Source organism: Lutjanus erythropterus, chromosome 8 (genome assembly GCF_056507025.1).
Source record: "Lutjanus erythropterus isolate fLutEry1 chromosome 8, fLutEry1.hap2, whole genome shotgun sequence".
Classification (NCBI taxonomy): Eukaryota; Metazoa; Chordata; class Actinopteri; order Lutjaniformes; family Lutjanidae; genus Lutjanus; species Lutjanus erythropterus.
In genome coordinates this window covers 41853545-41874629 of record NC_139324.1, presented here as the reverse complement: position 1 = coordinate 41874629, position 21085 = coordinate 41853545, and the positions used below count along the sequence as shown (strand labels likewise).

The window sequence follows — 21085 nt, the reverse complement described above, 5'->3', positions numbered from 1 at the left end:
TGTTTGATTTAAAGGACCAGGGTTGATTGCTGATTGCAACAAACTGACTACCGCTCACCTCACCCTCCTCTTCCAAGCATGTAGGAGAAACATGTGGAAGAAGAGTACATACAAATGGCTCATTATAAGGTAGTGGCAGCACAAGAAGTCCTATTTTCAAGTAAATATAATGAAGACATTCCATTCCATTCCTGCCATATTCTGCCAATAAATCCCCTCCCCAGTAAATCTTTTTCCCCATAAATAAACATTCTCTTCAATCTGCAAACAAAAAGCACAACTTTAGACTTTGAAACTGCATTCAGTTCATACTCTAGGACTTATTTCTCCTGAATCCTGCTGGATGAGGATCCAGAACCTCAGAGATAGGGATGGGCATGTTCTGATTGGTTCTGGTACCTTTTTGGTCACTATAAAAATCTTTAAATAAAGTTTGTGAAATATTTAATAATATTTGATCATTACTGTAAGACCAACAACTAGGCAAGTAGGCATTTGTGCTGTGAATTTGTGGTGACAATAATTTTGGCTAAATTCAGAGGTGCACACCTATGAGGCAGACATAAATCCAGACCCACGCTTATATTCTGGATCATTTCAAGTCATTTAACCATTGTTCCTATGGTGGCAAGTTTACATACATACAAGCTAAGTCAGCCCTGCTCTGTGGTCGGGCTCTGTGCCCAGATCGTGGTGCTCTCTGACCCGGCAGTGGCGTGACTCAGCTGGTGTGGAGGTCCAGGGGCTGCAGTGTGAGCAGCCCCACTCTGTGCCCAGGCTCCGTGGCCGGGTCATCATGCACCATGTTTTCATTCTAGATAACACCATCTTCTTCTTCTGCTGCTCACTTAGAGTTACAGTTGTCAGATGATGCGTCACAGCGTCCCCTACCGCCTCGCAGTGAAAACCGCAATAAAGTAAAGCATCAAAAGATTGTCAGGTGATGTAGTTTAAAGAGTGAAAAAGTCTACATATGGAGACGATGGGGCGGTTGGATAGATTGAACGCAACCGAGGATTTTTACCCATGAGGTTTGTTCCAAAATGTTAAATGTTTATGTCGCATGATTATTCTAACCCAAACCATCCTTTCCTAAATGTCACCTGACTATTGATCAGCTCTCCATAGACGTTAGGAGGAAAGGACTGACATATTACCTGCCCACTTTGACATACACACTGCACACAATTTGAAATCAGGTTATTTGTAGGTAGACTGAAGAGACCGGGTTGGTATTTCTACATCACACTGTGAAGAGGAGAACAGCGGGGTCATGTTTGTTGTCAGCAAATGTTTTGTACCTGTGGACCCTGAGTCAGCATTGGAGAGGTTCTGGTAGCACTGCAGTTTGATTTCATAAAGGATGTACATCTGCTCCTGTGCAGTGAGAGGACCATCAAACCCCACCTGTGGAGCACAACAAACAAGATCAGATCTGTGACACTCCATCTCTATATAATGCACGTGTTCAAACCAACCACTGCCTTTGGCTTTTCAGTAACACATGGGACATCTTGACATAAACAATCTGCTGCCAACATCTGTTGCTTGTGAAGGAAAGTCGTGAAAACAAAAAAAGCAAATGGAGAGCAGAGAAGCAGCATTTTATGGCACATTTTCTATTTTAATTAGAGTTTGACTTATATAAAGGTTGGCCAGTATACTGGTTGATATATGGACTTGATATAAGCCTGATATGGGCCTGTCGCAGATACTGGTATCAGCATATGTTTACCAATATGCACAGAACATATAATACAGAAAACAATACTTGGGATAGTTTAGATATAGTACAATTTATGAGGACAATTTGCCCATAAAATATTGATTTTATTTGTATTCATTCTTTATTTTCTCAGTTTTCCTTTCTAAATTTGGTTGGTATACGTTTACATTAAATTTTTTAACACATTGAATAAAATATTTAATATTCTTTAATAAAATGGTGCACAATTCACAAAAAAGGTCCAGCTCAAAATCTCACCATAAATCTGTGAATTTTTGACCCTGTTGAATCAGAGGTCCCAAAAGTCCCATATTGGTTGTTTCTTGAATACTGTGGAATTCAGCGCTGAATATAAAATCCTGTACATTTTATCAGGAGAATGAATATTCATGCACTTTACTTTTAAGTCAAGTTGTATTTCTAACATTCAAAACACTGCTAGGTCTGGCATAAATCTGCATTTCCAACATTCTGACCTCCTGTATGCAACAACATTGTTTTCTGCTGTGTAATGAGTATTACAGTCTCACGGGGCTGCTGGTGTGGCTTACAAATCAATCAAAGGAAATGCCCAATCAATTATACAGTGTCTATGTGTGTGTGTGTTGCACTCCCCTGGATCCAAACTGCCAAAACTGCCTTCTTCAATGCTCCTATGGTGGTTAAACCATGATAAAGTGTCTTTGAAAGCAGCAGTGCAGGCAGAAATCACAGTGTGGGTGCAGAGGTCCAAGACCAAACACATCAATAGGTTCTGTAATGCATATGTTCAACAAAATATCTTATTTTATTTTATCAATATATTTGGCAGAGACTGTACATGAAGACATTTAACTGAAAAATGCAATCGATTCAACATACATAGGACTTCGAGCAACAGCATCCTGCAGTCCTTGTCCCTGGTTAGACTTTCAAAGGACAAAACACAACAAAAAACACTCTAAAAATAGACGTGGAAACTAACAATTAAACAAAGACAGACAGATAACCACTACAAACAATAATAAAGACAACAAAGACTAAAACTGAATAACCACTATAAATGTAACTGAGACAACAGTGACTGAGAACAAACAACCACTGAACAGGAACTGAGAAAACAATGACAGAATATCAACAGCCACTACAAACATTACTTAGAACAACAATGACTGAGCACAAACAAACACTGTGAACATCAAGACGACAAAGACTAAAATCAACAACAAAAGGAAAAGACAATATGCAAACTTTATAGACTTTGTAGACATTTTTGCCTTTGTTTGAGCCATAGTTTTGCTGTTGCATTAAAAAGTTTCATATCAGTTAATGTTTTTAGTTAAGAAGGTAATGTTTTCCACACCTGTGGATCTTTAACTGAAAGGGAGCACTGACTGACCAAATGATGTTGCTTTGCAATTTGCTGGTTTACAGTCTCCAGTAACTGCTCCTCTCACAGTGGCTCCTGTGCCGTTGTATCTCGTTTGGTCCTGTTAAAATGGACTGTGGTCTGGACTGGTGGTCTGCATGTTCAATGCAGTTCATTTTGGCTGGTGTGAAAGTTGTCGATCGAACCCTGGTGCAGACCAAACAGCCAGACCGAGTCCACTGGAAAAGGTGGGTCTTGGTCAAACATAGATAGAGGATGTGATTTTAGCACTTTTTAAAACTATAAAACAAATAAATCCATCTGCTGATCATGAAATCTGTTCAGAAGGCGACTGATTGATTGAAAACATGTGCAGCTTATATTTATGAAACTGATTTAGTAACAGGTATGAACTTCAACACAGATATTTTCCCTAATTAATATGCTCAAACTGCTCTGCTTGTATCCTACTCTGTGTGTTTTTTATGGTTAAAAAGTGTGTGACAGCGATCACACAATTACAAATGACAGACGTGAAAAAGTCAGCTGAAAGGCAGATGTGCTCTCCACCTACCTCCCTCAATCCCTCCCTCTCTTTGAATGACAGAAAACAAAAATCTGGAAACTTTCTGGTTACTCTTTTCTTTTCTTCACAAAATTTCTGTAACCTGTACAAGTCGCTGCAGTTCAGCGAGGCCACAAGACGTCTACTTTTCATGAATGAACACATCAGAAGCATTAAAGTGCTGCACAAACTTCAGTCAGTCACTGGAATTAGATTTCCCCCACGCAAGTCCTGATGATGCACTGATGATGCAAGATGACAATCAACAAAACTTTCCAATGAATGAGTTGCAGCAGCATCATTAATCAAGTGTATGGATAGAGGTACACCAACACTAACATGCTCAATAACTTTACAAATGACACTTGAAAATTCCTGGCACGGCAGCCATAAATGTCAGGAGGCAGATGGCTGATGCAGCAAAATCAGCGGAAAACCCAACTGTACACCCAACAGAAACTAAATCCAATGAACAATACTGAAATATGCAATAAAATATTAGCACAAGAGCTCACTTCTGATGATTACAGTGGGAGAGGACGGGGCTTTGATAAGAGTGAAATTATTTCATTATAGTCCAGCAGATTCAGTCAGTTCTGTTTCAAAGCAGAGCAGGGACAAATAGTCCAGTCTGTGTCTTATCACCAGTGCCCTGATGACAGTTCTCATCCAAGTCTTTCACAGAACAATTTGTTATGGATGATGTAGGCCTGTAAGAGAGGATTCATGAGGGGAAATACAGTGTGTCACTGGGGCAAATAACATGTCAAGCCCCTCAACAAATGTTGGAAATGACTGGTCCTCAGTGAACTGCCTTTCCCACTGCTGTACAAACACTTCATGCTCTGATGGAAAAGTGTGTGACTTGGCAGCATGTATTAATGTCTCGTTATCAAAGCAGGCGAGCAGCAGCAGCTCTCGCAGCTCCGTACGTGAATGCGATTTTTCCCAGGAGGCTGGTGATTTTCATTGCCCTCTCCCTATTTCACAATTCTCCTTTATTTCTCCTGATTTTCACTATATTTTTCCTTTTCATTATCACAACCTGTTTCTGTCACTCTACAGCATGTGCACCCCCCCTCCCCACCTCCAAAACTCTACTGTTTCCACACAATATAATAACAATATAGATACAACAAACCAGACACTCTGGAAAGAAGAATCCCCATTTCTTAAGGAGAGGGGCATGCATTTTTTTAAAATCTGCCATGTGGTTTTGCATCCTCCCTATTTTTGAGGTCTTTTCTGAGGTCTCAGTCTCTGTCGCCATCTTAACACTAGTGGCACTTTTTGAGGAGAAACTGTCGTGAAAAGAGGGGTCTGTGTTGAGAATAATGGCTGAACTTGTGCTGAATTGTCTCCCTCCTGCTCCTCACGACGTCTTCTTGTGATGAACGAAAGCAAACTGCTTTGTTTCTGCATGATTTGGCATTAAAAGCAACCAACAAGCAGAAAGCATGCCTCCATTCCCCTGTGCACCGAGTTGAAGAGGGGCTACTCACGCAAAAAATCTGACCTGTCATCATCAGATGGTAAACAATACGAAAGAAATTAGAAAGAAATGTTTTGTTGCCATTTTTATTTTCTTCTCCCCTGCCCAGCAGACAGCCTGAATCCACCACTGAGTAGAAGAATTTTTGCCACTCATCCTTCATCATTCGTTGGCTTTGCCACTTGGTGGGGTGTCATTTAAACGTTGATTGTTCACAGTTTGATGTCAAACAAGTGTCATTTCTGTCACCGTGCAGTCAGTTTTGCGTCACGCTATTCAAAGTGTGAACTGCCATGAAATTGCGTGAGAGGAGCATCTGTGTCCAAAACACCTCCACCTGTCAGACCGGCTGACACACAGCTCGAAAGGGCAGAAAGGGCATCTGTTTTGCCATATTTTAAATTCAAGAGGGAACGCAGCCCTGCCTGGAGTCAGAAAACCCATCAAACAATCCAATTTCAACATTTAGAAAAGAATTTTGTCATCCTTGTTTCCCTTTTCAAATGATTTCCCAGAACTTTTTTTTTCTACTTGCTGTGATCAGGACTCCCTGACAGTTAAGATATTGATTTCTTTTCAATGGGACATTTTTGCTTAAAGGAAGGATAAATAAATAAATACAATGTCACTGAAGCAACAAAAGAAGCCTTAAAAGAAATCGCTCCGGGGGGGGTGCTGGGGGTCAGGAAATGTTTGTGTTCATTTTGACATTTCAAGAGTCAATAAATTTGTTCAAAAGGAAAGGTGCATTTGAAGAACGTGACGCCCGCCCTGCTTTCAGTCCAAAAAGTCGAGTCTCAGTTCTAGTTGAAAGAATTTGCTGTGACCTGTCCTCAGGTGTCTGTCTCTGTCAGCATCCTCCCTGATACACATTCTTATTCTATTCTTTATTTTAAAATTATATGTATCAGAAACTATGTCATCAAATTTCAGTGTGATTTTTACTGTTCTGAACACCAGTCATCTATTACACATCTGTCCATCCTGGCAGTGGGATCCCTCCTCTGTTACTCTTCCTGAGGCTTCATCCTTTATTTCCGTTAAAGGATTTTTTGGGGGGAATGTTTCCTGTGAAGATTGTAAAGCACCCTAAAAACTTGGTGGTGATACTGTGCTATACAGGCACAGCACAGGTCACTCTGACAATACAACTTCCTGGCATTTCCAAAATAAAATCAAAAAAGAAAGAAGACATATTACACACATATCACACATTTTATGCTCTGCTTGGTGCCAGACTTTGTTTCCAGTTCTACTGAAGTCTACAGGAGTAGCACTAAAATCCAACATATGTACATATTATGACCTTTGATGAAGAAATGCTAAAAACACAAACCTAACAGAATAACTTACTGCCTGATTTTTCCAAATATGCACATTTGTTTATTTGGTGTTGGTCTCCAAATGACACAGTTAACATTGCATTGTAATGACTCTCCCATCGTTTTTATTCTCCTTCATGTTTCCTTGAACCTCAACCCCACAAGACTCATCTGCAATCAAAGATGGTAGTTGAGCTTTTATCAATCAAAAACAGGCTTAAACTGAAAACGACATGCTTTTATACCACACTGATATTAGAAAAAGTAGAGTCAGTAGGATTTGTCCAAGCTATTTATAAAGGCATCTGTTTTGAGTCGGTGAAACATCCCAAGCATGAGAAAACAATAAGTGATAACTGAAAGGGAATATGTCATATGACTATATACACTGTTTACACCTTTAAATAACAAGCAAGAATGCTAGAGCAAGGATTTTGACTTATACACTGTGAAAAAATGGTTGAGGAGACTTAAAAATTCAAGGCATCACACTGCAATATTTTTCTGAGTTTTGAGCTCAACTCAAACTTTAAGTTTTGAAATCTTTAGTTGAGATAATTTACTTTTCTTATGTAGAAAAATTGAATCTTTGAGTTTTAGAGGCAAAATAAACAATTGTCTTAAAACAGTAAATAGTTGTCATTGAAAATATTACATTTTTAACATTTACCTTCACATTTACTTAAATTTACTCAGTATTTTTAAACACGTTTTGAGTTTATAAAATTGAGAACTTTAAGTTTATTTGAAGAAGAAAAGTAAATCATCTCAACAAAAGATGAGTAATCAGTAAAACTTTTTCAAAATTTAAGAATTTGAGACAGGCTCAAAACTCAGAAATCTATCGCAGACTGTTGCCTTGAAAGTTTGAGTTTTGAGTTGAGCTACACACCTGTAAAGTTTGGTGACTACATCCTTCACAGTTGTGATGCTATTGTGTATCTGCCCACAGACAGACAGACATATAAACACCTGTCAAACTATTCAAAACCGCCTCTGTACTAGTTCCCAGTACAATAGGTTTCTCCAGGATCACATTTTGCCATAATGACACACAGACAGACTCACACAGACTCAGGTGACATCTTACCTCCTGTCTGAGAGAGATGGGAATGACTGAATCTGAGATACAGTGATCCACGACTTAAAACGTGGTGGGGCGAGAGTACCTGTGCTTGGACCACACCCATCCCAGCGTGGGCTTCATTCTGATCTCAACTACACACCTGTAAAGTTTTGTTTCTGCATCTTGCACAGTTGTGATGCTACTGCGTTGACAAAATATGTCCACAGACAGACAGATGGACATATAAACACCTGCAAACATTCTCAGAACCGCCTCTGTGGTAGTTCCTGCTACAGTAGGTGTCTCCAGGGCCACATTTTGCCATGATGACACACACAGAGACTCACAAGGTGAAATTTACTGTCAGTGGGCCTGACTAGAGTGACAGGAGGGGATTTTTACTTCTGTCACATATCACATCCACCAGTCACCAGTGGAGACAGAAGAAAATAAAAAATAATTTAAAATAATACAACAGAATGACTGTCATTATGTTCAAGATAAAGAAAATTGAGTTTGTTCATATTAGAACTGCATATTAGACTGACTGATTGTTATCCAAGAGGTTTTGTCACTTGCCGGGGTGTCATTTAAACTTTGACTGCTCACAGTTTGATGTCATGCAAGTGTAATTTCAGTCACTCTGCAGTCAATTTATGTCACATTATTCAAAGTGTGATTTGCCATGAAATTGCCTGAGAGGAGCATCTGTGTCCAAAACACTGGCTGCAACCAGTCACCAGAAAATAATTTAAACAAGATAACAGAACTACTACAATTATGTTGAAAATAAAGAAAATCGAGTTTATTAGCATTAGAACTACATATTAAACGGACAGATTGTCACAGCTCGTGTTCTTTCCCAGTTTTATCTGTCTCCTATGTCTTTCGGCATTCCCGGCTGTCTCCGTCTGTCTGTGTCTGTGTGTGGGAGTGGTCTCTCCCCTCACTCTCTTTGCTCTGCTCGTCCAGCACTCCTGGTCATCATCTTCAATCAGCTCACCTGTCTGACATCAACCCCTCACCTCTCCACTACAAAACCCCTGACCCTACAGCCAGTTCTGACTATGTAGCTGGTTTACCTGCTTGTCTGTGCGTCTTATGCCAACTCTCCCTGTCACCAGGACTATCTGCCAACACTCCTGTCTTGTCACTCTGCCAAGCTCATTGGCCAGCTCTCCACCCACAATTTTTGCTGATACGTCAAATAGAAGTCTTTTCACCTTTCTTTCTCTGTCTACATTTGAGTTCAGACTCTAACTTTTGACATCTATTGTTATTATGAGTTCTGGTCCTGTTTGGTCTTTTTTCCCTGTCTCGTCCCAGTCCTGTGAAGAATCAGGCTACTGAATTTGCCTCCCACAGGAATCCTGTGTCCCGCGTGACCCTCTACTTCCTACCAGAGTTGACTGATGTCTACTGAATAGGCATATGATGATGTCCACAATGAAAAATCACAATGGATGTGATCTTGTTGTTTGACGAGAAGGAGAGTGGTTTACAAAGTTAGCCAGCCGGCTATACTGAGGAAGCTAAGCTAATTAAACAATAATGCAGATAATAGCTAGCCTGACTCACTGGATGCACACTGCAGGTATAAGTCCTGCCATTGGTTGCTTGCTTCAAGCAGCATCGTGGTGTCTGCTGTCTACGTTTTCAAAGTCCCTGGGAAACAAGAACAACCTGTGACCTGCAACCTACATGTTGACGAGAGCAAATTAGCACCTGGGATGCTAATGGTACGGACATAAAAAAAAAGCTAATAACTGTTACCTTTTCTTTTGCAGTGATGTAGTCTTTTTAATGCCAGATGTGCAAATGTTCCACCAAAGCAAGTTTCCCCTGGACACTATTTTTCAGCTGCAAATGTTTGACTAGTTTAAAGAGATGCAAACAAGGCAGGGTGATTTTTTTTCCTCTATAGCAGAATGAGCATATGTGAAGACAACACCAGAACTTTCTCCAGCATTGTGCGCTGTGGAGAGACATCTGACTATGCAAGACTAAGAACAGCACGATCTCAGCCAAAAGAAAAGAAAAACTGCTGCCACCAACGTAACTGAGCATTTTGGGCTTGCCTAACTGCACGTTTAATAAGAAAATAATAAATGGAGGTGTAGAGCAATGACCAGAGGCGACAGCTGTCCTTTCATTTTCTCTCCTTTTATGGCAACAACACAATTTTGCCAATAACTCTGGCCTTAAGGCAACGTCAAATACAGAAGGCTTTTCGATCAGAATGTTATAATGGTAGAGGGCGCAGTGGTAGATGACTGTAAGGCATCGTAGTACATTGGCCCAACCCTACTTCCTACCCCCTACTTCCTGTGCCCTCACTTGGACCACACCCATCTTCAAACTTGGCCTTATTTTTGTTCTCAACTACACATGTGACGTTTCATGACTCCATTTTTGCACATGTCTACAGACAGATGGACAGACATAAAAATACTTGCCAAAGTGCTTGTAACCTCTGTGGTGATTCTCACTACAGTGGGTGTCTCCAGAAACACATTTCGCCATGATAACATACATAATATACACATGCAGACTCACAAGGTGAAAACAATATCATCCTCACTGGTGGAGAGATGAAAGTCCTTGTGAGCCCATGTGTGAGTAGAGCTGGGAGCAGTGAGCGAGTGGGCGTGTTGATGACATTGCACTCTGTGTGGTTGATTCATACTCTTTTCTGCTTGCCTGTGTGTTTTCCTCACAGTTAGAGAGACGTTAGTTATAAAATCTCACGGCACCACTGAGCATCTCTCTGACTGGGAAGGTAGCTCCTGCTTTGCTCTGTGTACAATGACACAGCTAAAAAAAAAAAACAAAAGTACAGAAATTTGACTTGACAAAACATGAGATGACTCGGGGTCATCTCAACATGATAACATGAATCATCAGTACAGAGCGGTCCTCTTGTACATGCACATGCAGGCGCCAGACTTCGCCTCAACCATTTTCCAGCCAATTTCCACCATGTGAGAATACGTCTGACAGGGACAGTCTTCTGTGTGACAGGACAAGTTCAGTCAATGACCCAACCAGAGGACTGTATGAAGGAGGCTCAACATATCCAGGTTTTCTTCACATGAGCTGCTTCAAATTAACTTAAAACCCTGATCAGAGATAACTGGAATCAAGACTGTGATTATCAACTTTCTCTCTTAACTCAGCGGTGCAAAACTGACTTGGCAGCGAATCAGGATCAGGCCTAAAAAACAAACATGATGTAAAGCAAACAGGAAAAATTTACTCTGCATCACCAAACTGAGGTTCCCGTGACAACGTGATGCATCCAGTTTGTGCTGCTCTAATCCCATTTTATTCTGTGAATTTACAAACACACAACTCAACAACTTTGCACATATAAATAGCTGAAATCTGAGGTATTTAACTTTTTTTCCCTCAAAAAAATTACTCAAACCGATCAATTGATTTTCAAAATAGCTGTGTCCGTCTGGCAGACAGAGGTGGAGTTCACGATCAACGACCAACCTGATCATCATCATTCTGGGGGTATGCAACTCAAAAAAACCTGGAAAATCACTGATCTAGAGAAAAGTTTTTTATTTGGTATGTCTATGCATTTTATGTTTTATCTACTGGTTTTGAAATTAGTCTTTACCTTGGTGACTTTTTCCTTTTTCATTGTTTCCAAAGAGTTTTTTCTCTTTCTTTCTTTTGTTTCTTTTATTCACATGGGACCTGCTTATCTGCTGAGGTCCAGGACACTTTGTCAGAGCCTGGAGGCTGATCAGCTGCAACACCAAACTCACGACTCTCCTTTGTGGCCACATGTGAGAGAAGAGTGCATGTGCTCCGTCTGCCAGCTCTGTAATATCAGGTCAGTTAACAGATGCAGGAGTGTTAACAAACAAGATGTTTTTTTTGTTGTTTTTTTTTCATTAATTGCTAAAATCAGACATTGTTATAGTCTTGAAGGCATAACGTCAAAGTCTCTGTACTGTACCGTCTCTACTTGTCTGCAGACAGCAATTATTCCAGTTATTTCACATCCATGATGCATGTATTGAAAATTTGAATAGATTATGGATTCATGCTGTCACGACCTCTGAGCCTGTCGAGGTGATTCACATTTTGTTTTTAGTACCATGTCAAGTTCATAGAACTGTGCAATATTAGATTTCTGACAGACCATTTAGCCAACAAATCACATCTTTTTCAGACTCTTGCTCCACTGTTAAGACATGCATACATGCATAAGAATGGGCAGTGTTGGGAAAGCTACTTGGAAAATGTAGTGAGCTCAGCTACAAGCTGTTCAACATTAAATGAAGCTTCACTACACTGAAGTTATACACCAGAGAAATGTAGCTACAATAAAATGACAAAAGTAGCTTAACTACATCAAAGCTATTTTTTAAGTAAAAATAAAGTATCTATGTATCTGTCTGTCTGTTTAGTAGTGTATTTACTACCCCCTTCTGTACTAGGAGCCATTTACACAAATATCAAATTATTTATTTAAATTGACCACAACAATTTGGTTTTGTAGAGAAGTTTGTAAAAAAAAAAAAACCTGCACAAGTAATATTTCAACCAACATAACCCAAAGCTTCTCCTGTCTTTTCATTTTTCTTACCTCTTCCTGCCTAAATTCCCTTCACAAAGACGTGCGCGCACACACACACACACACACACACACACACACACACACACACACACACACACAGTTTGCTGCCAGAGGACATGTTGCTAGCTAGCGCCTTGCTAGCTGTTGGTGTTTGCTGACTGAGTTGTGATGATTAGCTTAGCTAGCGATGGTTGTATGAACTTCGGGAAATACCTGAATGTGTGTCCTTAAATTTGTCTTGGATGTTGACAGGAGCTTTTCTTTTGTGGTTCCACAGTAAACATTGGAACGTGTAACTGTTCTGTGAGGACTCGATAAGTAACATGAACTTATTAAGGTTTGGTCATGGAGATTAACGACACGTCTCTGCCTCCTCTGACATTATCTCCTGCTGCACACGTTCCATCCCGTCCCGCTGCATCAGACAATTTGCGGGCATCTTTTTATACCCAGCAGGAGGACAGGTACCTGACGTCACATGGAAGAGATGCATTTAAGGTTTAGAAATGCTCGGGGAAAGCCTGAATAAGTCACAGGAGAAATCCATAATATGTTTACTGTAATAAAAAAAAATCATAAAATGAACATGATATGTCATTAAAGACAACAACTAATGCCAACAATATGTCCTCCTTTTGAAATTTCTATTCCAGCCCATAACTTGTGTTTTTGTTTACTCATTTCATGTTAACAATTGTTCAAATTATTGCAGAATATGAGTGAGTAGGTGTAGATGTTTATATCAGTTAAATTGAGCAGTATGGTAATGGGGTCTTGCAGGCAGTATGTCGGGCAGTCACTGAACTCAAACTTCAGAGAACTTACAATGTAGGACTTATAGTCGCTTGCTATTGTCCAATTATGATGTTGATTTTGTCTTGCACTCCTGCAGTGTTGTTGGAGCTTGCCTGGGCCTCCTCAAGTCTCAGGAGGACAGAAACAATTTGCTTCAAACATAAACTGTATATTAAATAGGATTTCAACCTATTCAATATTAGGGATGTGCGTGATTAGTTGACTACACGATTAAATGTCACTACCATAGTCGGCACCAGAAATACTAGTCAATTGAACTAATTATCAAAATTTTATTCATGCACAACGCCAGTTAACTGTTGCCTCTAAGATGTTGTGCAGCTGCCCACCACTGGTCGGGGCTGTGGCACCGTCAGACGGCAGCCCCTCACGCCGTCAGTGCGTATGGCCCAGTGGCCCACGCAATCCCTATTTTTATCAGCAAAGTCGTACAGATGACAGCTTGTAAGACTGTGGCAGAATATATAATCACTTGACTGGAGCAACATGCGACCACTTTCCACACAGACATGGACATTAACCTGCAAGAAGAGCAGCTGCTGCTGCTGCTAACGTTAGCCACACTGTGTAGCAGGCTGGCAGCTAACGTCAGCTCCGGGTCGTTTACACGCGGACACTGTGATCCTCTTCAGTCTGAAAAGATGAAGTGTTTAGTGAGTTGTCATGTTTTTTAGGTTAATGTGCAGTGTCTTTATTGCATTTCAGCAGCATTTAAAATGAAAAATGAATCTTAATACACAGAGTATTTTTCCAGACCGTGTTAAACATTATAAATTCATTAATTGTGCTCAACTTTAACTGCGTTCTGAGTGTTTTCTTGCTGTTAGACTAGTTGACTAGTCTAAATTAAATTTTGCGTTTAATCTACACGGAAATTAGTCGCCAGGAGCATCCCTATTTAAGATACCATCTATAGTTCCAACTCACTATTTGGATACACAATTGTTACATATTGCACCTTTAAAGATACCAAAGAAGGCCACTTGACACTCAAATACTGAAAAAGTCAGCCTTGACTTGAAGCACAATTTTATTTCTTCAACATTTAGAATGAAAGCTACAACCTGCAGCTAACCACAATCACATTACGCACAGCCCGGTCTCCAGAATCAAAGCCTGTGCTTTATACGCCCACCATCCACCCCAACCATCTCCCTGTGGCTCCTGCAGCACAAGAAAGCAGCACTCAATCGAATGGAAAAAATGGGGAACATAAGCTACTGCAATTTGTCCAAAACTTCTTATGGAAAACCATATAAACTTAATTTTCAGGAGACAGGGTTGCAGAAAAAGATGAGAGAAGCTATTGTTTCTTTACAGTGATCCACTGAGTGTAGTCACAGGAAACAAGCTTTTTGATTTTTCAATCGTCCTCCTTTTTAATTCACCAGCCTTGCCTCTGCGTCATGGAAATACATTTGTCAAATTAGCTGCCTAAAGTAAACATTGACAGTATACTGTATTAGTGGATAGAGCTAGTGTGACAACATCCACTGGTTTGTGAACAACTGTTCTGAAACCTAGATTTTGCCATTTTTTGAGCTGCCATGTTGTTTTTTTGGAACCAGAGCATGTGCACTACCGTGTGACGTACTACGTGTCCTTGAGTTTGGCTCGTCCATTCAGCAGGAAATCATGACAGCCTCCCAGTCACTTAAATGGGTTTCTGAAGATATGTCAAGTGAGAACCGATAACACAATAGTGGCTGCCTGGTCGTGTCTGGAAGGATCACAGACTGACGAAAGATCTTGCAAAAGCAAATATTTTAACCATAATTTTAACCATAAAATGGATTAGCAAGATTATGAGATCATGCAAGAATCAATCCAGGCTTCAAGTTATCTGTTTGCATCTGCATCAAAGGTGGTGTGAGTCAATCAGCGTTCTCGGAGAGACCACTGGCAGGAACGGGTGTGGTTTTAAGTGTTCTAACAGCAAGAAGCGTCCATGGAAATGACTCATCTCGAACAAACAGTGGCGACTCCTTAAGAGGTTAGTGTAGATACGGTGAGAGCATCAGTTATATCAGAACTGGAGAGCATTTCTTTTCTGAAAGAACAAAGAACGACACTGAAGGCTTTCATCTCTCTACTTCCGGCCTGCTTCAGCTTTGGTTCAGTGAGTTGATCTGATTGGTTGAAGTTGGCCATGAAGTTAGACGTGACAGATGTTGTGACTTCCCAGATGTTTCTATGTAACAAACCATCTGGCCTGTCAGGTTAATTTTGTCCCTAACTGTAACCAAGTTTTTTGGTTTGTTAACAAATAACGCATATAATTCTCACAAGAGTTTCACAAATCTTAGCTTCCCCTCTAGACACGACCTGACCCCTTTACAGCTAAACAGTCACTAAATTATGTTTCTAAAAACATTTTAAACAAGAAAGTCATAAATTAATCTTGCCCTGTGTGTTGCACTGGATGGACTTGCTGAGAATGACCTGTCACTCATCTTACTCTAAATGTGACCATAATTTACAAAATAAACATCATGCTGCATTGAAGAAGACTTGAAACTAGCGATTGAGACCATAAACTCATCAGGAAACTGTTTACGGAGGCCATAAATCAAGTGAGAGGAAAGCTCATTACCATAAAAGACAAAATAAATTCATAATTTCAGCATTTTTACAACTGATTGCACAATGCCTACCATATGTGTGTATTCTGTGAACACTAATACATATTTAAGGAAATAACAGTCAGCTAAAGGTCAAACTGTATTTGTTCTTTCCACACATGCTGACCACCGTCATTATCACAGATACCCTCCAGGCATATCAAAAATACCCTGCATTCATATATTATGTAGTATGGACATTTACTGTCTTATTTCACACAAATAAAAATTGATTTGAAAGCACATTTCTCCTCCCTCACTGAGAATTCTGGCTGTATTCATATGGAAATGTTAATGCCTGCAGGCAAACCACAGATATCATCTCAAAGACGTAGACGAGGCGATGCTTTGGCCCATGTGTGTTTCATGTCTGTGTGTTCAGACGTGAGTCAAGGACATGACTAGTGTTAGAAGTATACGTTCCGGAGGCAACTGTCTTTCATGCATGATCAGGAAGGAGACTTTCATCAGTGACACATCTAAAGGAATATACATAAGAAAACCAAAATCAGAGAACAACTGCCACCCTACTCAGATAAGAAGAACAAGCAGAACATTATTTGAAAAAGCTATGTAAATACATGCACCATCTCATTTGACTAGTTAGATAACAGCAGACATGCAATGAGGGCAAATGCAAGTATCTGTTGGATGCGTTAAACCCACAGTGGGAATGAGTTCCACAGAGGAGCTGTTGGAGTTGCAGCACAATGCGTCACATTACTTTCAAAAATTTAACCTGTTAATCCACTGAAAAATTTCAAAATGTAATTAGAGGATAAACCCCTTGAAATTATTTCCACATAATATTTGTAATGGAAAATATGTGTTTAATGGAGGCCGACTCCACTTTTGAAATAATTCACAAATAAGCACAACACTTTTCAACGCTTCCTTGATGATGTAATTAAACTCCATTCTAAAAGCAGGTGTTTTATGGTTTTTACTGTAAAAAGTTTAACAGTCTGTCCACTCGCTAGGGAGCAGAGGGTATTTTAACATTAATAATTCACATAAATTAAGCAGTAAACACCATAAAGTAACGTAGGAAGTGGAGCTAAAACCGACCTGTTCTCTACGTCTCTTGTAGTAAAGGGTGGCTTAATTAACACAAACAGCGATTAGTGATTCATGGGTCAGGGTTTTTTAAAGACCCGCACCCACCCAACCTGTTATGAGAGCCGATCAGCACCACCCGATCCACAAAAACAAGTGGTAATCAATGACCCAACCACAACCCCACCTGCAAATCACCAACTTCATGCATTTTAAAGTGCTGATCCTGCTGCTGGGGGCAGAGAGGCTGTCAGAGTGCTTTGCTTCTCCTCCGAGCACAGTCGTGGGAAGATCTAGGCTATCTAATAAACAACATGAATGGTTACAGAAGGTTCTTCCTCCATATCTTTTTCTCTTCAGTGATTTTTTCCAGAATAATTGTCCACATGTGTTGGTATATACTTCCTTTTTCAGCTCAGTGTTTGGCCGCACTGTGTAGAAAGAGAACAGAGTCCACATTTTCAGAATATAATTTCATTTCATTTAATGGTATTTCTGCAACACCAAACAATCGCGCTGAAACATCTGAAGACAGTAACAGCCAACCCTGCCCTACAGACACCAGTAAAGGAAGCACAACTATCAGCTAACACCCACTCCCTGTTATTCATCCTACAGCTGGACAAAGCCCCTGCAACCCCCCATGACTAAGTACTGAACACACAGAGCACAGAACATTATACCACCACTGCTGCTACAAGATAGCTTTCTTTTTTTTAACCCAAGTCAGTTCGAACTGAAGAAGAAGCCTCTTGGACGAGAGGCGAAACATCTTCAAGAATCTAAGCACGTCCAGTTGGCTACAATAAACCTTAATGAATATCATGACCTTGATTACTGAGAATCTTCAGACACTACTAAACCATTTTGGTTTGATTAGTCATTAAAGTAATTTTTCATGAAAAATTATAGAAAATGCTATTTTCAGCCTCTCAGATATGGAGATTTCCTGCATTTCTCAGTTTATTATCATATCAAAATGAATATCAGTATGAACTGTCAAAGCAATACAGTAGAAAGTAAAAATTGAGTTTGGGGAACTAGATTTCTGAGCCACTTGTCCAACTGGGCAAGTGAAAAAAACCACTGATGTTGAACCCTGAATTATGCTTTATAATGTAAAAACACCTGGCTATGGCCAGAGACAGACAGTGGTTTGGGTTAAAATATTTTCTGTCACGAGATTTTCAAAAGGATCCTCCCAAAACTCAAGATCAAATTTTAAAACTAGGCAGTGCTGATCACGTATGGATCAATATTTTGTTACTACATTGTCTATTTCTTGCTTTAAATGTTTTCAGAAACATATTTTACTGACTGTTTAGTTGGAATATGAGAAAGATCACAACCAGGCAGGCTGCCATTTTTTCCTGCTGACCAGACGAGCCACATCAAGCACCGCCCAAGTCACAGTACATCACCCGCCAGTTCCACTCTCTCGTTGGTACCGTGCCTGCTCTGTTTCCGAAAAACCAAGATTGCCAACTCTTGTAATACCAAACTCGAGGCTTCAAAGCTCCACAAACCAACGGGTGACGTCCAGTGGTTCAGTCCACTAATGTACTGAATAAGTGAGTCCTCCAGCTCCTCCCACCTCGCCTGCCACCAACTAAGACCACCGTCTATGGATAGAAGAGGGCACGTCCTCCAGTTCCAGAAGGAGCCACTGAGGTGGAGAGGAGGAGCCAACTTTGAATGTTGTATTTACAAACCACAACTGACCTGCTCCTACTCATCCTACTCAAAAAAAATGTAAAAAAAAAAAAAAATAGAAAAACAACAATGTTTAAACTACCATATTGCCAAAATTATTCATTATTGTACTGTTGCATGGCTTCACAATGTTGTGAGTCCTTGTAATTTCTTCAACATTGAATCCCAGTGATACTTAACTTGCAGCCCACAGGCCAAATCTGTCAAATCCCCCAGTAAGGTGCCAGGTGGCTCTCCAACCATTTTCTAATTGACAATTAAAATGAAATGATTCGCACCCTTTTTCCCAGGATGGAGACACAGATGTGCCATTTTATATGATGGGACAAATGAGACTGTTAGTAACAAAGAAGGCTGGTCTTTGTGTGATGGGTGTCAGACGATGGTGAGCTCAGCAGGAGAAGACGACTACTAGCTGATGAGGAGCACAATTTGAGTGTATGGTTTATGTTTAGGAATCATTCTGATATTTCAATAATTGCATGACACAAGAAGTTCCAGATATGTTTAATGTTGTATAAACTCTTTCAAATGTTACTAAAGAATTTACAAATAAAGTTGCAATTATTAAATGCAGTAAAATATCAGATTTATCAGTTAATCTTTGCACCAAGTTCATGTAAATTAAGTTCAGTTAAAAAGTCAATGGGCCTTTTAATGATTAATTTTATCTGCTAAATAATGTTATTAATGTTTGTTTATTCACTGGCCCCTGGCCTCCTTTCATTTTGCAAAAGTGGCCCCAGGCAAAGCAGATTGAGTGTCCCCTCTGTTACACACTCATTCAGTATCTGTCGTGGTGCTGATGCTGGAGGCGCTGTCCATGGTGCTGATAATGCTCTCTATTCAAAAGTGTGACACAACTATAACAATCACTTTCCAGGTTCACATTTCGGTCATGAAAAACCCTGCAAGCCTATGATAGACATAATTTTAGTGCTTCATGGTGCAGTCTTTCACCTGCACTGTGCACAGGACACCAAGTGCCAGAGGGGCACTCACAGCAGAGAGAGAGAGAGAGAGAGAGAGAGAGAGAGAGAGAGACAGAGAGAGAGAGAGAGAGACAGAGAGAGACAGAGACAGAGAGAGAGAGAGAGAGAGAGAGAGAGAATATGGACAGAAGAGTTACTGTAATATAAAGTGTCTGGTGTTTCTGTGTGGTGAATCAGTGAGGTGTATGAACTAAACTACAGACTGGAGTCTCTGTTAACAGTAAGAAACAGATCTGCATACACTAATATTTTGAGATATTAAATCATTATTTTGAGTTATTGCTTTTGACATTAATTGTTGTTAATAACTAGACATAAGTAATCCTGGCCATTCAAATTAACACAATAATCATAAATACCATCTCTCAGCACTATTGTTGGACTGAGTGCCTCCTTGGTGCTTGTGTTTGGAAAAAACAGTGCAAAAGTGCCCTTTAGGGTGCCGTCCAAGAGGACAAAATGTGAAAAGGTGCCATCTAAGGGGCTGTTCAAGGAGACAAGATATGTAAAGAGTGCTCTCTAGGGTGCCATAACAGTGGACCAAATGTGAAAATGTGCCCTCTCAGAGGACAAAATGTAAAAAAGTGTTTTTAAATGTGATCAAATGCACTCGAAGGTGCCATTCCGAAAATGCCACATAGTGCCATACAAGCTGGCCAACATGCAAGAAAATTAATTGGCATCTATGTGCCTTGAAATGGTGGAGGAGGTGCAGGCGTTCTACGTTCTACGTTCAATAAAAGACTTCTACCATGTGGCAGACCTGATCAGATAATGAAGTGGTCCGTAAAGAATGTAATGTAGGCTGAGTGTGACGTGATGCAATTCCTCAATAAGGAACAAGCAGCACCTCAAGAGTCAGGCTTATCATGAACGCAGGGAGACTTTCTTTGACGATCGATACTAAGAAAAAACACAAGGCTGGACAGATCAACAGGTTCGAACTGTAGAGACACTTTGCGCTGCGCACAGGCTTTTTGCTGTCAGAATGTGACAATCATTAGTCAGTGCTTCTTCCTGTTGTATCAAGAGGGCAAATACCTCAGCAACCCTGGAACACTGAGGAAGGAAGGATTTCTTTTTACAGAATTATCTCTTTGGATAATGTGAGAATAATCCTTGTAAACTGGAGATTTTTCAACAATAATATCAGGCTGCTATATTAAGGCCATTTTAACAGGTTAAAGAGGAGTTTGTTATCATGCAAAAATAGGACTTCAGCAGCGACTGTCACAGTACCAAAGCGCTTTGCCCTGTCTGCGAAATGTTTCCTTACCTGTGCGTAAACCAAAGTCCAGCATAAGAAAAAGTTCAAGACTAATATCCACACGAACAAGTTCATACTCCGTCGATCTGCTTTCATCTCCAGCAACGTAAAACAATAACCTTCATTTGAGTTCAAGCAACCTTATGCTCGAGATAAACCTTATGCTCGAGATAAACTTCCCCTCTGAGCTTCTCATTATTTCAAAGTTTCATCCGAAGTTCTTTTCCAGAACTGAGCTCCGGAATGGACGCGGCGCTGGACTTCATCACATCACAAATTCCACGTGGTTTTCCCATCCAGTTCCAGCTGTAATTTGCTCAGACGGCGTCCTAAAAAATGACTTCTCAGAAATGCCGCCGCCTCTGCAGAGGGAAAGTCCCGGATTCACGTTGGCACCAGGGACTTCGGTCAGTCTGAGATGTGACAGAGAGGACAGACGGTGCGTAAAAGCTGCCTACCTCTAGATGCCTTGCAGCTACTCGTCGCCACCATGTGATCTGTGAC

At 40.3% G+C, this 21085-nt stretch overlaps 1 protein-coding gene across 1 annotated transcript in view; it reads right to left on the bottom strand.

The window, feature by feature from the left end:
• The window catches only part of pth2ra (parathyroid hormone 2 receptor a), a 105690-nt gene extending 85010 nt beyond the window's left edge, over positions 1 to 20680 (bottom strand). Inside the window, exons 1-2 of the mRNA XM_084724196.1 lie at positions 20591 to 20680; positions 1302 to 1407 (exon numbers count right to left, since the gene is read on the bottom strand). Of these exons, the coding sequence (XP_084580322.1) occupies positions 1302 to 1407; positions 20591 to 20677 (193 nt within the window). The 5' untranslated portion in view covers positions 20678 to 20680. The remainder of the gene's footprint in view (positions 1 to 1301; positions 1408 to 20590) is intronic.
• Between the last annotated feature and the right edge of the window lie 405 nt (positions 20681 to 21085).